At 43.7% G+C, this 23,702-nt stretch overlaps 1 protein-coding gene across 1 annotated transcript in view; it reads right to left on the bottom strand.

Annotated features, from left to right (window-relative positions):
* Positions 1–23,702, bottom strand: part of sptbn4a (spectrin, beta, non-erythrocytic 4a) — a 66,298-nt gene that overhangs the window by 11,187 nt on the left and 31,409 nt on the right. Inside the window, exons 2-14 of the mRNA XM_063202125.1 lie at positions 22,159–22,406; positions 22,008–22,080; positions 16,617–16,835; positions 13,564–13,653; positions 10,969–11,247; positions 8,967–9,097; positions 7,956–8,160; positions 6,621–6,866; positions 4,573–4,707; positions 3,872–4,119; positions 1,972–2,110; positions 1,367–1,451; positions 420–634 (exon numbers count right to left, since the gene is read on the bottom strand). Coding sequence (XP_063058195.1) covers positions 420–634; positions 1,367–1,451; positions 1,972–2,110; positions 3,872–4,119; positions 4,573–4,707; positions 6,621–6,866; positions 7,956–8,160; positions 8,967–9,097; positions 10,969–11,247; positions 13,564–13,653; positions 16,617–16,835; positions 22,008–22,080; positions 22,159–22,406 — 2,313 coding nt within the window. The remainder of the gene's footprint in view (positions 1–419; positions 635–1,366; positions 1,452–1,971; positions 2,111–3,871; positions 4,120–4,572; positions 4,708–6,620; positions 6,867–7,955; positions 8,161–8,966; positions 9,098–10,968; positions 11,248–13,563; positions 13,654–16,616; positions 16,836–22,007; positions 22,081–22,158; positions 22,407–23,702) is intronic.

Genomic DNA, 23,702 nt, shown 5'->3' on the forward strand with positions numbered 1-23,702 from the left:
TGAAATCTGTTCAAACCAACAAACCAACAAACCAACCAATGTAAAAAGCTCTGTAACACTTTATTTTAGGGATACATCTATTAGCACTAATACATACAATGTACTGGCACTAGTACATACAATGTAACTTGTAAGGCATGTGCAAAGCAAAATCAAACATTTGTTAGGCAATTTGTTATTCAGAAATGTCTTGTGCATGCACAATAAGGGATTTATTACCAATTTAACCTTAGTAAGGACCTAGTAGGCCTTAGCGTTTGCTTAGTACATGCCTTAGTACAAGTTACTTATGCAGGCATTAACATTGTATGTATTAGTGCTAATAGATGTATCCCTAAAATAAAGTGTTACCAAAAGCTCTTATGGTAACTCCACCTTTGAGTCCTTTGGCACCCAGCTTAATACAAACAACAATGCACCTGTCTCAAGGAGCTGAAGTGTTCTTTCCATGTGGCTGCGGCCTTCCGGAACGCCTCGTGCCGGCGAATCAGAGCCTCAACTTCGTCGGCTCCTCCCGACCCTGCAGCCCCGCCCAGCGTATCCCGCGGGCTGGCGGGGCTGATCATTGGCTCTTTGGACGTTAGCCACGCCCTCTCGGCCTGAAGCCTCTGGGCATCCTGAAGTCTCTGTTGCGCTGTTAGGAGAGAGAGAGAGAGAGAGAGAGAGAGAGAGAGAGAGAGAGAGAGAGAGAGAGAGAGAGCAAGTGAATGGTCAAGACACATTCATTTAGTTTGTACACAACAACAGTAGTAACAGCTGATGCAATCTGCTGTAAAAGCTGGGTGATCTAACTAACAGAAAGGAGGACATCACAAAATATTATACTATAGAATAGTATTACAGGCAGGGCTCTAAATTAACATCCGTCAACAGGGCAATTGCTGTTAAAAAAAAAAAAAAAAGTTTTGGAGCATAGAATCTACTTTTAGTGATCTACTAGTGATGTAAAATGTTAATTTATAGCCATGGGTACAGGTAAAACAAAATAAAAAATATAACATGTGCATTGACAGTCAGGGCATAACAATGGGTGGATTCACAACACAGCAAGAATGGAAGATGAATGTGGTCCATATCTGTTGTAAAAGCATCATAGCCTCAAATACAATATCTACAGTACCTATGTCCTTTATATTGTTATCTATAAAGAAAACGAATCAGCACACATGCTGGTATTCCACAAAGTAGTGCAGCTGACTGTGCCTGTGCGTGTGTGTGTGCGTGTGTGCGCCCGCGTGTGTATGTGTCTGTGTGTGTGTGTGTGTGTGTGTGTGTGTGTGTGTGTGTGTGTGTGTGTGTGTGTGTGTGTGTGTGTGTGTGTGTGTGTGTGTGTGTGTGTGTGTGTGTGTGTGTGTGTAGTGCTTACTATTCTGCAGTTTCTCCCAGTGCAGGTCCCATCGGTCATTCAGATCTTTCTGCTTGGCCATCACATGATCCAGCTTCTCCTTCACCTGAGAAACAAACATGCAGGGAGACGATGAGAGAATGATGCTGATTTATAAGTGTAAGCGATAAGCCTGTGTTTAGGGATGCACCGATACAGATATTGGTATCGGCCCCGATATTTGCTCATTATAATCATACTCGTACTCATACTCGTCAAATAATTGTAGATACCTATCACCGATACTGCTATTACAAGAAACAACGCAACGTCTCGTCACGTTCTGTTGACTTGGAAGCAGCATGCAAAAAAAGTGCTGCTTCATACATTTACTAACATTTACATCTTACATGGAAATGGATAATAAAACAAATATCGCAGGTGGATAAAAAACAGGCTTTCATTGTATGTTGGGGGTCAAAGTATCGTTATCGGTACTCGGTATCGGCAAGTACAGACATTAATGTACTTGTACTTGTATTGGTTTTCAAAAAAAGTGGTATTGTGCATCCCTACCTGTGTGTGTGCACGTGCGTGTGTTTGTCTATGTTTCTATGTTTAAAGTTTTCCAGGCGTGTTTATGGTACCTCTTCAGATGCAGGATTGCAGGCAGCCAGGAGCATCTTGCCGGTCTCTATGCACTGGGTGAACACCTTGCTCTTGGCCTCCATCTTGGCCTTCAGGTTCTGGTGCTGAGACATCATGGTCTCCACACCTGACACATCCCTGAGGTGGGTACACGACATGTATACAATACATTACATTTAGCTGATGCCTTTTCCCCCTCAGTGGGTAGAGTTCAAACATACAGTTCATGGAATTACAGAAGGTGGTGTTTTAACATAAAAAAATAAATATGTATTTTATTAACCTGTAAGTATCATGTACATCTTAAACAGAGAGTATACCTCTTCTGTTCTAGAAATTGTTTAGTGTACAATTGGAGGTTCAGATGAACTCTGAGATATATGAATATATGTTACGTCACATGTGTTTTTAGCAACTACTTTAGGCATTCGTACAAAAGCACTCTGACGTTGAGTGGCTGATTCCCCACTTTTCATAGTGTTACACTTTCAAAGGAATGGTTTTGTTCGTATACAATTATAAAAAGAAAACATAATTATGTGTAAGTAAGTACGTATGCTACGATTGGGGATGTTAAATGCAGCATTATGAGAACACACATTTTGTGGCTTTTTATCATTTACTGATAATAAACAAATGTGCCTCAAAGGGACCGGTCTACAAAATGGAGCACTGAGAAGCGGACCAATGCTGGCATAGATTCACAAGAGAAGAATGTGACATTTACACAGAACTGGCTCCATCCAGCTGCGACCGAAGGCTACTTGAGTAGGCATTGTCTACTGTATGACATTTGATGACACTTTATGCTACACTTGCAGAGCCTTCAGAAGTAACGGTTTCTGTAGTGAGGATATGCGTACGTATGTGTGCGATATGTGTGTGATATATGTGCAGATGTGTGTAGGCTATATGATGTTCTGTACATGCTATGGGGCACCTTCATTTTCTTCAGGATTTAAACAAAAGTCATTTATTGTAAATATCTGTACTCTCCTCTTACCAATGCGGGACTTTCTTTACAAATGTATCCACACAGCATATTCCTGAGCATGACCTAAAACGAAAGCATGTATAATATGTAAAGTGTGTGCGTGTATGTGTAGGGAGTTATGTCGTAGGGTTCGTTTTGTAACAAAACCAACCCTACTCTTCTGCGCTAACCTTTCCATGCCTGTGCAGTCTGCATTTCCCCCACACATTGTATAATGTTGTTTATGCCCTCTTTTATACATTTGTTTTGTCACTTTATTAAATTAAAAAATATCTTCTAAATTTGATGGGGGTCAGCTCTATGTTCCCACAGTCCATTGGTCCCACATCACAAAGACTTTTTTAGTTCTTAGGCAAATTGTTCCCACAGAGGTAAGTATCTTGTTTTATATATTATAAATTATTATATTTATGTATTATATTTATTATATTGCTGGTGTTTACTGACTTTACTGGTTTACTGGTTTAGGCATGATTCCACTGCGGTTATGGTTAGGGAAAGGTTTTGGTAAGTCCATCTCTGCTACAATGGGTAGACATGGAGAGGTCATTACATTGTGGTTTAGACATATTATCCGGATATTGTTGGTGTTTACAGACTAGGTGTAGCCCCTTAGTGCACGCCGTACCTCCAGTGGCACGCTGTAATAGTCATTGAAAAGTTAACTACCGTAGTACTACAATACTATGACATAACACAGGGCCTTTAGTAATGCACTACGACTTCTTGGTCATTGCCATTCTGGTAACAGCAAATGTATAAAGCTGTGTCTTAATGGGTTAAGCATGACTTTGGGTTTTGGTTTTAGGGAAAGGTTTGGGGTGGAACCATTGGGCTGCGGGACCATTGGGCCATGGGAACATAGACATGCTCCCGACGTGATGTAAAGTTATATGTACCTGTACCTTGCGCTGTCCGGCGAGGGTCCAATCTGCCCCATAATGCCATCTGTCCACATGCTCAGCTCCCGCACCAGAGCAAAAAACTGCACCTTGTCGGTTACCGTGGTGACCTGCACGCGGCTGGCCTCGCACGACACCAGCAGCTCCCGCCACGCTTGCATCACTTCCTGTTCGCGAGCCAAGATGGCGTCCGCCTTCTCCCCAGCGTAGATGGCCCGCAGCTGGGCCGCATTCTCCTGCAGCTGCCTCATCTGGGGGGGTTTAGAGGTCAAAGGGTCAAGTAGAGGATACAGACAGAGGTGAAATAGAGGTCAATGGAACACTAGCTAGTAGCTAGCATAACATTACCCTGGCGTTGCTGCATCTGTTCAGCTGTAGCTAACACAGTCAAATATGTGATGCCATGGAGGTCAAATAGAGGTCAGTAATTACAATGCTTTGATAAAACAAGCAAGAACATAGTATACGGTGTGTACAATGAAATGCTTCCGTTCTGTTTATGTGTGTGTGCATGTGCGTGTGTGTGTGTGTGTGTGTGTGTGTGTGTGTGCGTGTGTGTGTGTATACAGTATGTGTTTGTGTGTGTCCTTTTGAGTGCACTGTATACATGTACGCATGTGTGTGTGTGTGTGTGTGTGTGTGTGTGTGTGTGTGTGTGTGTGTGTGTGTGTGTGTGTGTGTGTGTGTGTGTGTGTGTGTGTCACCTGAGTGACTAGCAGCTGTAGCGAGTGCTCAAATGAGTGCAGCAGTCTGGGCAGCGATGTGGTGTTGGAGCTGCTCATCTGACAGGATCGCACCTCCGGGAGCTGGCGCATCTTCCCCTCAATTTGGACATGCACCTGGGAACACAACACACGACACACACGACACACAACACGACACAGAGCCATGCCATGTAGCGGGTGAGGCACACACAACACAACACAGGGCCACCATGCCTTGTTGAGGTTCAGACACAATAGCAGCAGTAGCTAATCAGCAAGATTTTTGCAGTGTCTGATGACAGGCTAACATCTTAACAACCCAGTTTTAATCATGACAACAATTATAACACATCTAAAACAAACCAGTCTACTTTCAAACCCGTCCAGCTGATACACATGTACATTATTAGGCATATTTAACACATGTACATTATGTAAGGGTTAACGTTCGGCGAGAAGGTCGCTACCGTGGAATAGCAGCACGACAGAGAGAATCTTTAGACCCCAACGCAGAGCGGAGGGGTCTTGTTCTCTCTGAAGTGCTGCTATTCCACAAAGCGACCGACTTGCCGAAAGATAACCTGCTTATTATATGGATATACTTAAATGATTCACACATGGCGGGGACATTTCTTTAGGCCTATTTAATGTTAAGTCTATTATAGTTTTTAATGTCAAAAGATTGTTGCTGCGCAAACACCGCTAGGCAACAGCTAGGTAGCCAGGACTACAGGTGTTGTCTATCACAGCAGCTGATTAGAGTCTTGTTGAAAAGTCGCTTTAGCAGTGAAAAGTCTTGTTGCCATTGACAGCGGTCTGTTATAGACCAACCCGTCCGTTATCGAAAAATAACAGACGTGCGAACGTTGGGGAGCCCCGATGAAATGAATGGAGCATTCGACCGATGATGTCACACCATATAATAAGCATATTTAACACATGAACACATTAGAAACATGTAACACATTTATCTTGATCTGTGTTTGTTTTGTCTTTTTAAACGTCATCATGTAAGCACAGTTATTAGACATCAGACTACATTCATTCATTAAATGTTTACACTATAATGAGACATATTATACATATTATATTGTACATATTATGAGAAACATCACATCGAAATCAGTCGGACATTCATGTTTTCAGAAAAAAAAAACATTATGTTTAAATGTGCAGACCTGACAGGTTAGGTCTGTGATTGGTATTCTTGCCTCCAGGAACGGTTTTCACATATCTCCTGGTACTGTTTTTGATTGCCCCCCTAGTAGGCTGAGTGGTTAGTCCCCTTACCTCAATGAGTTAGCCAGTGATGGATTCCCTTTGATAGATTGTTAGTCCCCTTCTCTACAAACCCTCTCTGTCCCTGGCGCCCTTACCTTGTTACGATTGGCTGCCTCGTTCACCTTGTTGCGATTGGCTGCCTTAACTCCTGACAGTGTCTGTGATTTGGTTGATTGGCTGCCTGACCTCCTGACCGTGTCTGTAATTGTAGGAAACAAGTTGCTCCACTTCGGAGATAACTGGGCCCAGTCTCTCCAAAGTGGACCAAGTTGTTTCTTATTGTCTACAGTCCAGGGGTGAGTTTCTCAAAAGAGAAGTTGTTAGCCTGTTAGCAACTTCGGTAGTTTCCAATGGAAAAATGCATTGAAAACAACAAAGTAGCTAATGTAGTTAGCAACTTTGGTTTTGAGAAATTCACCCCTGGACTGTGAGCACCAAGAAGGCTAGAGCGCAAGTGACCTCCTTTCCTAGCATCTGCAATTGGTCGATTGGCTGCCTTACCTCCAAACAGTATCTGTGATTGGTTGAATGGCTGCCTTTCCTCCTGACAAGGTCTGTAATTGGTTGATTGGCTACCTTACCTCCTCCTGACTGTGTCAACGAAAACATCACGAAAACATCACACAACTCTGTACAAGTCCATGGAGCCCTGTCAAAACTGTCCCGAGTTCTGTCCGACCTCTTCCTTTTGCCGCGCTGTGATTGGTCAAAATAGCATTTTAGGGCAGGCCTTAGCCAAAGGTGAATTAGGTGATTGGCTGCCTTACCTCCTGGCAGTCGGTGAAGAAGCGGTGCAGTTGGTGCGAAGCGGCCAGCATCTGGCTGCGCGTCTCCATCAGCTCCTGCAGGTCGGCCCAGGACTCGTTCAGGCCGTCCTTCCACTCGGCGATGGTGGCGGCGTCCGCGTGCCCGCAGTCGATCATCTCGTTCACCATCTTGTTCACCGACTCCATCTGCCGCTGGCCCGCCGCGCGCGTCTCCGTTGTGAACTTGGTGAACTTGTCCTGCAGAGTCTGCAAAGAGACAGGGAGGAGTGTGGTGTTAGTACACGAAGGAAGAAAGGAGTGTAGCATAAGAAATACTAGGGAGCGGTGCAGGATCATAAAAATAGGGGATCTATTCTATTTTATTGCCCTCCAATGAGTATCTTCGAGGTGTTCATTTTTTAGAACTTCTTAGTGGTCTTCTCTTACTAGTACTTATGAAAAAAAAAACATTTAAATAGTGTTAAGTAAAAATATGTATCCTACGTTCTTTAATTGCTCAAAGTCAACACCTTAATGTCCTTCTGGATACAAAACGTCTTATGGATACTAATCAGCACTGCTGTACGACTCCTAAAGCTGGCCGAAAATCTGATTTGCGCGAACCATGAAAGTACGTAGATCCATATTAATATTGGAACTGATGGTATTCCAGGGGTGGCTATTGGCAAAGGGTTCAGGATTCAATGCGCATCTTGGTATACATGCCACAAATGCGATTCTATCAGAATGCATTGCAAATCATGTACTATTGTGATGCATTGAGATATTTATCTCAGTAAATGCACTTTAGCATCTGGGAGAGACCTTCCATCACAAAAGAAATATTACCTACTGTACTGTACTGAAAAAAATGAACCAGGGGCAATTTCAATTTTATTATTATTAAATAGTCAATTGTCATTAATCGATGCAGTATATCATGAAAATAACTATCGCGATACATTGTTATGAAATTAATCGATCCAGTACATCGTGAAAACAAGTATCGTGATGCATTGTCATGGCTTATTTTTTGCACAACCCTATGCTATTCTGGGTAATATTTTCCAGTGCAGACCCTGGCTGTGGGGCAGCTAGCTCTAGCCTAGCGAGGGGCTCCAGCCTAGCGTACCGTGCCATTGGGAGCTGCATCCTTGCATGGAGTGAGTCAAAAATGCAATTTCGTTGTGTGCAGTGTGCACAGTGTGCTGTGAAGTGCTGTGTCACAATGACAATTTCAGTTGGAGTTTCCCAAGTGGGCTTTCACTTCACTAATATTTTCCAGTGCTAGGCCCGGCCGCCCTGCAGACCCTGTGAGGCAGCTGTGGCCTAGCGAGTACCTCGAGCCTAGCGTACCGTGACATGCTCCAGGTCGTGTCCCATCTCGGTGGAGCTGGCCACCGCCTCGCGGTCGTTGATCCACTTCTCCAGGCCCTCCACCTCGCGCTTCAGCTGGTAGAGCCAGTACTGCTGCTCCAGCTTTGTCTTGCGCTGCTCCACCAGGTCTTTCAGAGACACATACAGCCGGTCTATGTGGGACTGCTGCTTGGTGATCTGCTCACTGAGGCGGAGAAAGAGAGAGAGAGCAAAAAAGAGGTGTGAAGGGAGAGAGGGACAGGAGGAGACAAAAGGAAGGAAGAGCAAAAAAGGGAAGATATTAGGTATAGAAGTAAGAAAACTATTTACTGTTATGTGAAATTTTATAATTACAGTAATCTGTGAATATACGTACAGGTATGCACAGTATGTAGCCCTGTATGTGCAGTATCAACATGGCATCACCACAATGCGTATACAACGGCGATTTGTCTTGATTGTTTTGACGAACTGTCTGTTGTGTGTGTGCACCATGATATTGCACATTTCCTCATGCCCTACAATTCCCTGTGGCTTGTGGCAGGTTAGGCTTAGGGATGGTTTTGGTCTGGGCACAATTGCCCCGTTTTTTGTTGCTTTTGTTGCTGTTGTTGACAAACATACATTTGCAGACACATTGCTTTACTGGCAAGTTAGGGTTAGGCATGGTTTTGTTCAGGGAACTGCTTAGCATTTTCACATTTAGTAACAGAAATTCTCTCCATCTGTCTACTGACTGATCCAACCATCCATAAAAGGCATCCCTCCATCCCTCCATCCATCCATCCATCCATCCATCCATCCATCCATCAAGGTGAGTATCTGTGTGTGTGCGTGCGTGTGTGTGAGAAAGGCCATACGGGCCGAAACGTTGTTTTGTTAATAAATTACAGCACGATGGACAAGAGTGTGCGGTATCTTCTTCTACAAAATTGATCTTGCACCCGCTACCTGCACCTCGACACCTCTGGTTTGCGTTGGTTTCCTCCTTCAAAAGACGTGCGTGCGTACCTGTCAGGGTGTCCGAGCTCCAGCATGCGGCGGCACTGCTGCGAGAGGAAGCTGACGGTCTCTGCGTAGCCCTCCACCGTCCCCTCCAGGGTCAGCTGCTCCTTCAGCAGCCTCAGCGTGCTCGGCTCGTCCTGGGAAGCAGTCAAATAACACCACACACGCTCGACATCATTACATTACATTACATTACATTACATTACATTACATTACATTACATTGCATCGCATTTAGCAGATACGCTCTACATATCATTACATTACATTACATTATATTGCATTTAGCAGACACATTTTAACCAAAGCGACTTACTATTGAATTGTACAATTGAATATTACATCAAAAGCCTCACAAAATATAGGTGCAGTAAGTAGATGTGTTTGTATAACTACAGTGTTTGGACTCTCTGTTTGGTGCACTATTACTGTAATCAGGAACCTGAAACAGAAGCACTACAGAAGTTTTTTTTTTACCCCACAGAACAATCTCACAAGGAAATTTCAGATGTTAGGCCACAGCAGGTACAGTGATGACTTCAAATAGATCAAATTACACCTTCGAGAATTTTAGGTTCTTGGCCTCTGACATTTTTACATGAACATGACATCATTCTAAATCATTGTATTTGCCGCCAGCCAGTTACACATTTTACCAATATCTAAATCATAAATCACATTTAAACAGTGGGGGTTCATGACTACGTAGTAGAAAATGTGTTACTAATGTCACACTTGCAGGTCAGGAGGCAGCCATGTTACCACAGTCCTCCATTCGGCCAATGCAACAAATAACAGCATTACTTCATCGCATGATGAGGCTGCCAAAATCATCAATGGAAACGCATGGAATGGAAGCACCAAAATCCCCCAAACCCCGTCAGCGATGAGCCCACCTCCACCACTCGCCCCGGCAGTCCCTCCCTCTGTTCGCTTACACCTCACCCTGCCATGCGGATAAACCCGCGCCCACTGCAAGCGCACTGGGCATAATAGCACAAATATTGTGGGCCATCTGTCGGTACGGTGCCATAGCTCTGGTACACTATACGTGTCTGAGGCTGGTGGCGTGCCAGAGTAGCAGATTAAAAGGACTCCTCGGTGGAATGACTTTATCTGACTGAGATGACAAACAACACAGATCCTGTGATGTGTGATGTAAAGACTAGCTATTTGGGCAGACTGCCGCATGAGGTAGGAGAAGTTGCATGCCGTATACAGTATACATAGCCTACTGTAGAGAGACATACAGAGCTGGCAAAGGCCAAAAAACAGAATGGCACATTTTTATGCGTTACACCGTTTTCCATGGTAACAGCACTTTCATGCATGCATTTCCTGGTTGGAAAATCAGATTAATGAAAAAACGTGTGCAACGACATTTGTTTTTTTCATCAATGTGATGCCATGTTCACCTCACTCGGTGTGCATTTACTATGACTAAAGATTTTTTTAAAAATCAGAAAAATGTGACATAAATAAATGTGTGATGTAATGTAATAAGAATAGAGATAGATAGACAGCCTTTATTGTCCCCAAAAGGGAAATTCATTTTCACCACCATCATAGCTAGTTATGGCCAACATGGAGACATAAAGCACACAACCCAATACACAATACATGTCCACAAGGATGTCAACCCTCATGTAAATAAATACAAATAAAGGCTTTATTTGCAAAACGGTGTATCTCCATTTTATAGAATGTTGTGAAATTGACATTTTTGTGTTGGGCATTCCATTGAAATGCATTGCAAAATGCCTTTTATATAGCTTAAAAAAGAATGTTCTCAAAATATTTGAATGGTAAGAATTCACACATGGGTGATATGACATCTGAACAGTCATTTCCAATAATAAAATGCAAAAGTAAAAAAATGGAGATACACCGTTTTCAAATAAACCCTTCAAATAAAAAAGTGATATAAATGTGATAATATAAATGTGATATAAAAGTGAATAATGTGATAATATAAATGTGATAATATAAATGTGTGGGTGGGTACGCACCGTGCCCCTCTCCTCGTTGATGACCTGTAGTTTCTGTCCGCTGAGCCAGGACTCAGCCTTGGCCGCCTCCGAGTAGTACTGCTGGGCATGGAACACGGCGTCCAGCATCACAGTGCGACGCTCCGCCTCCACCAGAAGCACCTCCCACAGCTGCCTGGCGTGCTCCGCCCCTTCCCTCACCAGATCCGCCTCGGGCGTGCAGAGGGCCGCCACGGCCGCCGCCCTCGCCAACACCTCCTCCAATCGCTCCCTGCGACTCTGCAGCTCCAACTGCAGCACCTGCTCAGGACCAATCAGAAGTCAGAAGTCAGAATTGAGTCTGATGTCTTTCAGGTCAAGTCTTTAGCAAATAGGACTCTGCGGGTGCGTTCGGAACGGAAGGCAGTGACTCGATGACTCCCCTCCTACATAAACAGGTCTCTGATCAGATAGGCTGATGAGGTGGCCGTTACGAACGGCACTAACGAGTGCGCTGGCCTGCGCATTTGATGTTGCGGCGATTCTATGGCCAGAGTTACGTTCATCGCGTTAGCGCTTAGCTTATGCATGCTATTTGAGCGGTGAATGACCGCCAGAGGGCGAAATCGTAAAATAGGCTATAAATAGATCTAGCGACCGCATATTTATAGATACTACAATGTTGATTTATCCCTTCAATTCTCAAGATCTACGTACATAAGTGTTAGAATAAAGAGCATTGTAAGGTAGTAGCTTGGGTGGTAGCCATGTTTGTTTTCAGGTACCCTGTTGAAAGGGAGGTGTCGCACAGCATTTTGGATATAAGGCAGCACCAGGTCAGCATCTGATGTGAACTGCCAAGGGAGGAAATAAAGCAATGTTTCGTTTCGAATCACACTTGATGACTCGATGTCCAGTTAGCTTACTGGAAGGACAGCTGCCTTTCCCGTTTCGAACGGACCCTACATGTACAGAATGTGAGTCATGTCTTCTTGCAGTGTTTGTCTTTAGTTGTCCTTGGTTGTACAGTCATTTGTGTTTGTGAGAGTTGTCTTGTTTCAGTTGTTTCCGTTATCCTTAGTGTATGTTGCATGTTTTAGTTACATCACATACTTCACTTTTTTATACGATTCTGCAGTTTGATATTGTCTGTAGTGTCTTGTTAGTATTGTCCTCTGTCCTTGTATTTTCTTTTAACTTTTACGGCAACTTGCTGCCTGCCACTCTTGGCCAGAACTCCCTGGAAGAAGAGCTATTGTGGCTCAATGGGACTTTTCCTGGTTAAATAAACAAGGGTTAAATAAATAAAATAAAATAAAATAAAAGGTCAGATACATTTGCATGAAGCCTGTGGAACACTTTGCTTTTCAAAGCTGTGTTTCTTTACAGAATACATTACAACTTTATCATTGGCATTCATGCAATAACAAACCTATAACAACCTGTACCTTGGTTGTGTCGAATGGGGCACCCAGGGCCGTAACCAGACATTTTCAAATACTGAGGTCAAATACTGCGTGCTTTGCTGCATACTGTACATTAAAGGGACACTGTGTGAGATTTTTAGTTGTTTATTTCCAGAATTCATGCTGCCCATTCACTGTTGTTACCTTTTTCATGAATACTTACCACCATCATCAAATTCTAAGTTTTCATTATGACTGGAAAACTTGCACTTTTCATACATGAAAAGGGGGATCTTCTCCATGGTCCGCCATTTTGAATATCCAAAAATAGCCATTTTTAGCTGCAAAAATGACTGTACTTGGACCATACTAGAAAATATTTGTTTAATACTTAGTAAACTTTCATGTAAAGATCAAATTTGGCAATAGGCAACCCAGTTTCAATAAGCAGCATAGTTGCAGTACCTTTTTTGACCATTTCCTGCACAGTGTCCCTTTAAGAATACTTCAAACACTTCAGTCAAACTCTGAAGTTTGTTTATATTAATCACTGCCTTGAGAATTAATGGGGGTGGCGTATACAGACTGAATTGATCATTGTTGATCATATATCAATTTTCATCATAGATATATTTTACATTACTGAAAAAAAATACAGAGGACATGACCTCTGTGTCCCCAATGGTAGTTACGGCCATGACTACACCTGAAACCACCAAACCAAAGCAAAGAATATGATATTACAGAACAGCACTGCAAACTTTTAGGTATTTATGACATTGCAGAGTGTTTTTCACAGTGTATAGAGTGCTGTATTAGACTATGAAAATATCACATCAACATATCGGGTATGCAAAGATCTTTTCTGTGATGATGAAGTACCAAATGTATCTAAAGAGAAACTATGCCAGTTAATACATCATAAAAGACTCCAGCAGCATCTTGTAGTCTGTCTAGGTTGGTTGTAAGCAGCAGTTACATGTAGTATTTCAATGTAAAGAAATCTGTTGACTATTACAATACATCATGCTTCATCAACATAAAACAAAAGTCTCGCACATTTCCTACCTCATCCCTCCCTCCCTCCCCCACCTCCGTTTAGGAGTGCACATACTTAGTAGTATTTTAGCGGAATCTAAGCAGAGCTGTGTGTCTTTACGTTAAGGAAGCGGGCGGCATCTGAACGATGTGTGGATGTGTGTGGATGCGTTAGGGGAGCGGGCGTACGTACCTCATTTGTCTTCATCAGCTGTTGCACACTCTGCAGGTTGTTCCCGTATTCCTTGGAGGATGCGAGGGGGAGTCTCTCCTGTATCCACACCTGCACGACCACAATAATAACCATAGTCAACACAAATTTAAACGTTGGTGGTTTATGACTAGTACAGTAGGAAATGCGTCACTAATGTCACACTTGCAGGTCTGGAGGCAGCCATGTTGCCACAGTTAGCTATAAGGCAGGGGTGAGGAACTTTTCTCATTCGAGGGGCCACTTCAATTTGTATGAAGCCCACCAAGGGCCATACAGTACTATGAACACAAACCAGGATTTCTCCCTGCACATTAGGCCTATATTGAAGGTTGCCACCTTTACAACAGACCCCACCTTCTCTAGGTCCCCTGAAATATAACGTAATTGTATTGCAAATGTAATTTCCAAGATTGCTTTACAAAACATATTTCATGTGAAACTGCATAACATTAAAATTATATCGGGGGCCATATAAGACGGTCTTGCGGGCCGTAAATGTTGTCAACACTAAACCCAATGACCAGTGGCGTGCACAGGCATTTTGGGGGGCAGGTGCTGAAGGGGGCATGTGGAACTTCTGGCTGCATTGCTAGGCTATAGAACAGTGTTTCCCAACCAGGGGTACGTGTACCACTAGGGGTACGCGAGCACACTGCAGGGGGTACTTGGAAAGATGTTATTATTATAACAAATGTATGGAGCAGTCACATCAGGACAGAGAAAGCGATATAAAACATGAATTAGGGGGTACTCATGACACAACTAAGAGATTTAGGGGGTCCGCGAGACAAAAAAGTTTGGGAACCGCTGCTGTAGAAGATATATTACATGGGGGCACTAGAATTGGCACGTGCTTTTGATCGTGAAACATTTGTAGATTATTATGTCAATATGGACCACAGAACATTGTGACAAAAAAAGTGACAAAGAACGTTCAAGAAGGGCATTTATGTCCAGAAGGGCAACGGGGCAGGTGCTTTAGCACTACCACGTCCCTGTCTATGCACGCCTATGCCACATACTACACAGACACAATACTAGTCAACATGGCACCCACATATGGATACCCACTGGGGGAGTGACAAAAAGAAAAAGAAAAACAAAATAAAACATTTGTTGCCACTAATTTTTAAAGCCGCTACAAGCATGTGTACGATCTGTTGAGGGGTCAGTCTCAGGTTTGTAAATACACTGTAAACACCCTGCCACATTTTCAAACCCATATACGTAATTCACTGAGTAGCTGATCTGCCCGAACAGAATAACGGTTCAGAGCTGTTCACTAACCAAGTGATCAAAAATGAAGAAAAGGCCCCAACTCCTGACCCATAATCTCATCTTCTACTCTAGGCCCAGCATGGTAACTCCAAGACCTGAGCAAGTAACTTCGGTCCATTTGCTACAAACAACTTCTGTCACTTTTCTCTCTGTTTGGCAAGGAATCAGAATTTGGCCTAAGAGTAGTGGCCATATTGGATTATTCACACGTTATTATTACATGTTTAAGGCATTCTGGGATGTTTTTTGAGACAGGTATACAGCAGATTTGAATTCAGCACACTTCAATTTATACCTAAATTGAACCTGAAATGTTGCGCCTTTAGGAATCATTTTTTCAATTTTGAATTTTAAAACCGACCCTGACTATTATTCAGTGATATACATGTGCAACAGTGGCATGTTTTGCCTAACCTGGTTCTCACACGATGATTGTTACCAACCATCTGGAACATTGTCTATCGCTTAGCTCTGAAAAGGCGTAGGTGTGTTCAAAACAGCTCGAAGCTGATTGGAGAATTCACGTGGCTTTTTTTAAATCACGTACTACTTCAACCAGGGGGGCAGGATTTGGCTGGTTAGCTTTGCCGATTAGCAAGTCGCCATTTTTGCACTTCCGACATTCACTTCGCTCATGATGATTGGTGGGTACGCGAGTTTAGTGTAGGGTGCACAGACCTTTACAGGTCTGTGGTTGGGCACCTCCATGCATCCAATGCCCGTCTTCCATATAGCTTTCTGGTCAACCGTAAGTCAGTCATTAACGTGGCACGTAATTGGCTGAGTAAACTGTCGGCGGAAATAACTCCATTTTGGAAGCTGAAAAAAAACGTTCAATTTTGGCTGAATTCACTAGCCTAGCATTTCCCATTGAAATGACTGGAGGCGGGACTTATTCACTCTCTCCAGTTCTTATACTACCTCCATGACTTCAACCACTGACTTGTATATACCCTGCCCCACGATCCCGGCCCCAGATTCTGATTGGACAGGCTGTGAAATATCTGATTCCGTTCGAGCTCCTCTAAGATTTCCAGACCCTCGTGCAAGCTCACAAAGTTTAACGAAGGTGCACGAAGCACGAAGGGTCTGCATGAGTGCCAGGCTATGTTTTGCCTTTGGTTAGGGTAAATATTTACAGTCTCTTAAGATAGAACTGTCATGTTTTGTTGCTTCTCTTTCTCAATCGCATTGATTGAAAGTTGTGTATGATACTGTGCAATACAAATACTATTGATATTGACATTGATGATTGCGACTCACAATCTCATCCTTGATTTGCCTTCCGCATTCATTTTTAATTTGGAAACTTGACCCTGAATACTATTCAATGACAGACAGTATAAGACTCACAATCTCGTCCTTGAATTGCCCTCCGAATTCATTTTAATTTGGAAACCTGACCCTGAATATTGACCCTATTCAATCACATAGCCCAGTGATTTTCAAACTGTGGGCCGAGGCCCACTGGTGGGCCCTGAGGGTGTTCCAAGTGGGCCTTGAAATAATTGTCTAAAAATCAAAATAGTATTCCTGAGTGTGTTGCTTGTTGACTATATATTTCAGTTTTATTCTTAATTGGGCCCCGAACATTTGTGAAAATTTCAAGTGGGCCCCAATTTGGAAAAGTTTGGGAACCACTGACATAGCCTATACAACCTACAATCTGGTCCATGATTCCCCTTTCCGATTCATTATAATGTGGAAACTTGAACCTGACTACTATTCAATGATCACATGTATGTATGACTCACGATCTCGTCCTCCAGGTCCTGGCTGACTTGGTGCATCTCCTTGGAGGCCAGCAGGATGCGGCGGCGCTCCTTCAGCGGTTCGATGAGCCGGCAGATGCGCGTCTCAGCCGGCCGCTCCAGCCCCTCCCCCTCCAGGCTCTTCAGCATGCCCATCTCCGTCATGGACCCCTCCAGCGGTGACATGCCCCCCACCCCGCGGTACAGCTGCGACTCCATCGTCTGGAAACAGGAACAGGAAACAGGAACAGGAAACAGGGCAGAGGTAAGGAGAAGAAAAAATAATTCACGTGAGGTGTGAATTAAGGAGGAAAAAAAGACACGGTACAGAGAAGAAAAAATCAATTCACATGAGCTGTGGTGACTAGATGATACTGAAGGTGTACATTGTTGAGGTTCTGTAATGGATGGGGACAACCAGAATGAAGAAATATGTTGTAAAGTGCACAAAAAGGAGACAAAAAGCAACTCAAACATTTTCAGAAAGTGTAATGGTGTAGGGTTGAGGTGTATGTAAAGGGTGGAGGAAACAGAGGGGTCAATGGGGGACAACAATGTCCAAAAGGGTGTAAAAGTCATAGGGAAGAAATATAAAGGGAGAGTAGACAAGAAACAAGTGTATGGAATAATAACAAAAACAAAACAAACAGAACACATATTGAGAAATGTTCAACCCACCAGGGGGCAACAGATAAACATTAGCCTGTGGCTAATTCTGGTAACAGTCTATTGTTCAAACTGAACTTGGTTGGTCCCCAATAAATAAAAGACATTTCAAATGACCAAATGAAGCGTGCTGAGGTGCTACACTGATGTTTGCCGTTACAACATCATATGACACCAAATTATGGGATATTGTTCATAATACTTGAGATATCTGGATATCTGGATACTGACAAGGGACAGTGTGAAAGGAAATAAAGAGAAGAGAAGAAAAGAAAAGAAAAGAAAAGAAAAGAAAAGAAAAGAAAAGAAAAGAGAAGAGAAGGGAAGAGAAGAGAAGAGAAGAGAAGAGAAGAGAAGAGAAGAGAAGAGGCAGAAGATACAAGAGAAGAGAAGAGAAGAGAAGAGAAGAGACGAGAAGAGAAGAGAAGAGAAGAGAAGAGAAGAGAAGAGAAGAGAAGAGAAGATACAAGAGAAGAGAAGAAAGAAGAGAAGAGGCAGAAGATACAAGAAAAGAGAAGAGAAGAGGCAGAAGATACAAGAGGAGATAAGTGAAGAGAAGAGAAGAGAAGAGAAGAGAAGAGAAGAGAAGAGAAGAGAAGAGAAGAGGCAGAGAAGAGAAGATGCAGAGAAGAGAAGAGAAGAGGCAGAAGATACAAGAGAAGAGAAGAGAAGAGAAGAGAAGAGAAGAGAAGAGAAGAGAAGAGAAGAGAAGAGAAGAGAAGAGAAGAGAAGAGATGAAAGAAGACGAGATATTGATATGTACTGTAGCTGTGAGAATGGTGGGGCTGGAGAGCCGGGGCAGGAGTGAAGGGCAGTGGAGGGAGACCCGGAGAGAGAGAGAGAGAGAGAGAGAGAGAGAGAGAGAGAGAGAGAGAGAGAGAGAGAGAAAGAGAGAGGATCAGCTGAATTGACATGTAGGAAACAGGAGATGAGGCATGCACCCAACTAAGGGGTGCATGTTACATAATGATCCAGTGAAATAATCACAAACTCCACAGCTAGTTAGCTCATATCTCTGGATAGTGTGTAAACCATGTGAGTGCATTTTTGTACACAGAGACACTGATCTATGTATTCACATAGCCTACGCTGTACCTTATTTGCACAGGTAAAAATGTAAAGGGCTTAATAGTATGATAATAGTAGTAAGCTGAATATTCTTCACGGTAAACAAAGGATCCGTGAGGCTGCTCTTATGACAAAGTGGTTGTGCATTACTTTGGACTCTGCATACCCTTTCCGAGTTCTGTCCTACTTGTGCCATTGTAGAGTATAACTTGTGCCCTGCCAGTCTCCTCTGTTATAAATGTTCCTTCGTATTGTCGTCTTTAGAAGGAAGGCTACTCTGTGTTTGTCACCCTGTCAGTCCCCTCTGTGCTGGATATGCCGCTTTAGTCTTCTACATACAGTAGATCTCACACCCATCCACTACGATGTTAGAGTTACTGTATAACAGAATACATGTATGATAAATCGACATTCATGACTTTTCTTTGAATCTTTCAATGCATTCAATTGCCATGTTTCTCATACATTTTTTTTCAAGAAGGGAAATATATTTGAAAGTACAGTATTCTAATCTGTGTAAATTCTACGCAAAGACGAATTAAGTTCTCAAATGTGAATTGTATTTTAATGAAGGGAATGGTGAATGGCTATAGCGACTCTAAAGCTTTTCCGAACTGTACAAAGGCTAGGCTCACGTACAAAATGTTTTGTCAGAGGTGGGCTTAATGTGTGTCTCAAAATTGCAGTTGTATGTCACTGGACGATGCTACAGCCAATCAAAAAACAAAAGTGAAAGCCCAACTGGCACTCTACAGCACACAAGTGAACACTGCACACAACGAAATTGCATTTATGCCTCACCCTTGCAAGGGTACAGCCCCCAGTGACACCCGAAATGGAGCAGTGTGGCGGGACGGTACCATGATCAGGGTACAGTACCTCAGTCATAGAGGAGGAAGGGGATGAGCACCGATTAATTACTCCCCCGAGCAAGCTTGCGGGTCGGGAGTCAAACTGGCAACCTTTAGGATACAAGTCTGATGCCCTTAACTCATTCAGTGCCAGCCATTTTCAAATTCAGACCGGGGGGTTGCCAGGCTTCTTTCAACATTTGAATGTTTTTTCAAGAGCCATGAAAATTTGAATTCTTTGTCTATGTGAACAACAAACATACCAGATCAACGTGTTAGGTCCCACCCCCCATAAAAAAAAACACAATTGACTTGATACCAAGTCTTTGGCACTGTGCCATACATTCTGAAAAGACTCGTTTTCAAGTCCATGGCACTGAAAGAGCTACCCGCTTACCCATGACTGCCTGTGCCTGTGTGCATCGCCTCAGAAACTACAGTATGGGCAGGCCCAGGCTATGAGGCTACTGAAGCTCTGTGAAGAAGACGTTCTATCCCACATGTCTAAGATGAAACTTGTGCCCTACATATCATCTGTGAAGCATGAGTACCTCTTACTGTATATGAAGAGATGCAAAACCCCCTAAGTGCCTTTTCAGAAAATAATCTTAATTCATTTTTATTTAGTATAAATCTATCATAATTGGATATTTTAAAATTTTATTTATGTAATATAACTATTAATATGTATTATCAAGTACATGAATGTAAACCAAACCAACAACGGGGTTCTCTAAAAATATAGAAGTGCAGGTCTTCAAAAATGGAGTTCGGGGGTTTTTACATCTGAACTTTTCGTATGTACTGTATACTGTGTCTCCATTATAATACATATATAAGCCGGACTCCTGTATCCTCTGTCAAGCGTCACCACTGCTCCAGACAACTCCACAGTAGCATGCAGAGTACTGTACATCAGGGTTGGGCAACTTCCATGACAAAGAGGGCCACATTTTTTTTTCAATGCTACCATCGGAGGGCCACATGACCACAGATCTGACTGTATCTCACACACTTTGAGGTGGCGTTGATGGCTTACTGAGTGCCGATGTTTGAAAAGTGTTCTCTGTTGGCCAGTGTAGTTACAGATTGAGTGAGTAGTGGTGGACAGATCTTGTCAGTATGTTTTTTGAAAAAAATATTTTATCTACGGGCCGTTCTGAGTGAGGAGGCCCCCGGGCCTCCAGTTGCCCATCCCTGCTGTACATAGTGTAAAGGAAGCAGCCAAAGTACTAAAAAGTGGAAAGTAGTTGCCATGTCACATACGGTACAGTATATCCATGGCGACTAAATATCCTTTGTAGCATGTCTTCACTGCTTCACAACTGCATCTCCATGGCAATATATATGGCATGCAGGAAGAGGTGAAACATTGTATCCTCTCTCAAGTGTAACTACTGCATTGGATATAGTCCTACACCTGCATTCCTGTGAGCACACCTATGTTGCCACAGTTTTATGTTCCAACACAACTACTGTATGCTAAGTCTACAGTTAGAAAAGTGACACACTGCTGGCAAAATACCTTTTCCACTTGTCAGATACCAAAGTCTGTAGGTTAACGAAACTAAATGAAAAGAATGCTAAGCTGTGCCCAGACCAAAACCATCCCTATCCCCAACCTCTTAGTAAAGAAATGTATTTTGAGAAAAATCTGTAGAGATGCATAGAGATGCACAACAAAATGATTGAACTAAAATAGGTGGCTCCACATTACCATGTCACCCCACAAGATACAGTGGCCACATAAACGAACATTAGCATTGTAGCGAACAAGGTAGTGAACAAAGTATTAGATCACTTCTTGTATGTATGTATGTAACGATTATTTTACTGCAAAAACAATAGTCATTAACTCATGCACACACTAAAGTGTGGTGCTATTTTGTGATAAGCAAGGCCGCCATAAGATGTACATACTGCTGGCTGTTGGATCTCTTGCTAAGGGGCCACTAGGCTGACTCAGACTGACAGTCTGATGCTGACTTATGCTGAATATCAATAGCTGTCTCACTAATGGTGAGGCTAAATTTTACATGGAATTGATTTGGTTTTAGCAGGTAACTTGTTTTAGGCTCCTGCTGTGCAGCGATGTATGTAACATTTGTAATAAACGTGTGTGTGTGTGTGTGTGCACGCGTGCATTCCAATAACCCAGTAAAACGACCCTGTGGCACAACCAAAAATGATGAGGTAGTGATGGCGCCGCCCCTTGAAATCATGGTCCCTAACCGGGCGAATAGACCGGCCGCGACATGAGCGAGGCGAGCGACGGAAGTAATTGACTTTGTATTGAGTCGCGCGACAAAAGCGATTCTGGAGACTAGAGGCGATTTGCACGCCAAGAGCGACAGTTTGTAGCTGAACTCCTGGGAATGTTATGCAAATGAGCTATGACGCGGTTCGGCGATAAGGCGCCACAACCAATGACTGTATAGAGGTCAGTAACCAAAGCCAATGGGAATGTTTGAATGCTTGTGTTCTGCTTTCAACCAACAAACTCTAGTCGCTTCAATCGCTCGTATCGCTCTTGCTGCACAGAAGCGATTCCCTGTCGCTTCAATCGCGTTGCGGCTGGTCTATTCGCCAGTGTTGCCAGATTGGGCTGTTTCCTGCCCAATTGGGCTGCTTAGGATGACTGTGTGCGGGTAAAAGTGGAATTTAGCAGAAAAACCCGCCCAATTTCTGCCATTGAAATCAATAGAATTGGGCGGGGTGCTTCTAGGCGGGTTTTGAGCATTTTTTGGGCTGGAAATCATCAGCCTCATCTGGCAACCCTGCTATTCGTCCCGTAAGGGGGATAGCCCACCTGTATCCTCTGCAGCTGCTGGCTGAAGGAGGGCCTGGGCTGCAGTAGGGTGGGCTGGGTGGCGGCGGCGGAGGCAGCCAGGCCAGACATCGAGCCAGGCCCAGATAGCGACCCCGAGCCGGGCCCAGAACCGGTACCAGAGCCCGATCCCCCCACCACTGGAGGCTGCTCCTGCAGCAGGGACAGCTGCTGATCCAGGTCGGTCAGGGTCTTAGCGGGCGGGTCGGTGGTGGCGGTGATACCGGCGCCGGGGGTCCGGTGGTTCTGCGTCTCGAAGAGCTGCCGGGCCTTGGCCTTGGTGGTGCTCTCCAGGTGGCTCCAGCACTCCCGCATCTCCTCCAGCTTCTGCTGCACCACCGACTGCAGCTCCGGCTGCTCCTGGATCAGCTCCTTGCCCTCCTGCAGGGGTCAGGGGGTCAGGGGAAGGTCAGGGGAAGGTCAGGGGAAGGTCAGGGGGGCAAATAAGGGGCACATAAAGGTCAGACAAGTTTTTACTCATGAAAAACACACACACATGCACACACGTGCACATCAGGGTTTGACATTATTTCTGCCTCTCCTCTCTACCTCTCCTTTTAAATCCATCTCTAGCAATGATGTTTTTTTCCCCATTTGCTAAGCACTTTGAGTTGCATGCCTTGTATGATACAGTGCTATACAAATACAATTATTTTTATTATTATTATTATTATTATCACACACGTGCACATCAGGGTTTAGCATTAGCTCTTTGTGGCCCTACCATGGCGGCAATGATAGGGCACTCGTCTACGATTCCGACCCGGGCCCTTCGCTGACCCTTCCCTGGATGCATCCCAATATGTGACCTTGCCTCCTCCACTTGCCTCCTCCACTTGCTTCTCGTCATGATGACATCACTGACAACAGCATTATATTTCAATATCTTGCAAAAGCTCAATTGTAAAGTCTTTTTCTCATTTGCAATTGGGATGGTGAATGAAAAACAGTCCCTCAAAAGTTGTTGTGGCGAGGATGACAGCTGGGAAACTTTATCGTTTTCTCCACGGAGGAGGGGCCAGGAGGCGGGACGAGGAGACAAGCACAAGTGGAGGAGGCAAGGACACATATTGGGATGCACCCCCTGTCTTCTCTCTCTCTCTCTCTTGCTTCCTGTCACAACCTTCAATGTCCTGTCTCATATCAACAAAAATAAAGGCTTGAAAAGCCCCCCAAAAATACTTTAAAAAACATTAGCTTGTGGCTAGTAGTTTTCCAGAGTCACTAGCCATTCAGCCTTTCTAGCCTACTAGACACAGTTTTACTGTCAGTATTTTTAGACATATTTTCTTTACAACCTTTAGCATATAAGCTCAGAAAATGAAGTGATAAAACAAGACGATCAATGCTATGAGCATCGTGAAACAATGAAACCACCTACGGTAGCCTATATGAGACGAATAGAATCTTAATGATCTTGAACCTACGCACATATAACACAAGGTGCAAAAAGAGGATATATGCTCCTGCCAAATGTCATAGCCAATAATAAGTTACCTGCCATAGTGGCTAGTGAGACTAAACTTATTACTAGCCACCGACCATTTTTGGCCGATTCGCAGGCGCCAATGTCAAGCCCTGGTGCACATGCACGTATGCATACTGCACGCACACACCACACGCGCATGTATATCAGGTGTGGAGAGCATGATGTCTCAGCACCAGAACCTGAAGGCC

The sequence above is a fragment of the Engraulis encrasicolus genome, chromosome 7 (genome assembly GCF_034702125.1).
Source record: "Engraulis encrasicolus isolate BLACKSEA-1 chromosome 7, IST_EnEncr_1.0, whole genome shotgun sequence".
Classification (NCBI taxonomy): Eukaryota; Metazoa; Chordata; class Actinopteri; order Clupeiformes; family Engraulidae; genus Engraulis; species Engraulis encrasicolus.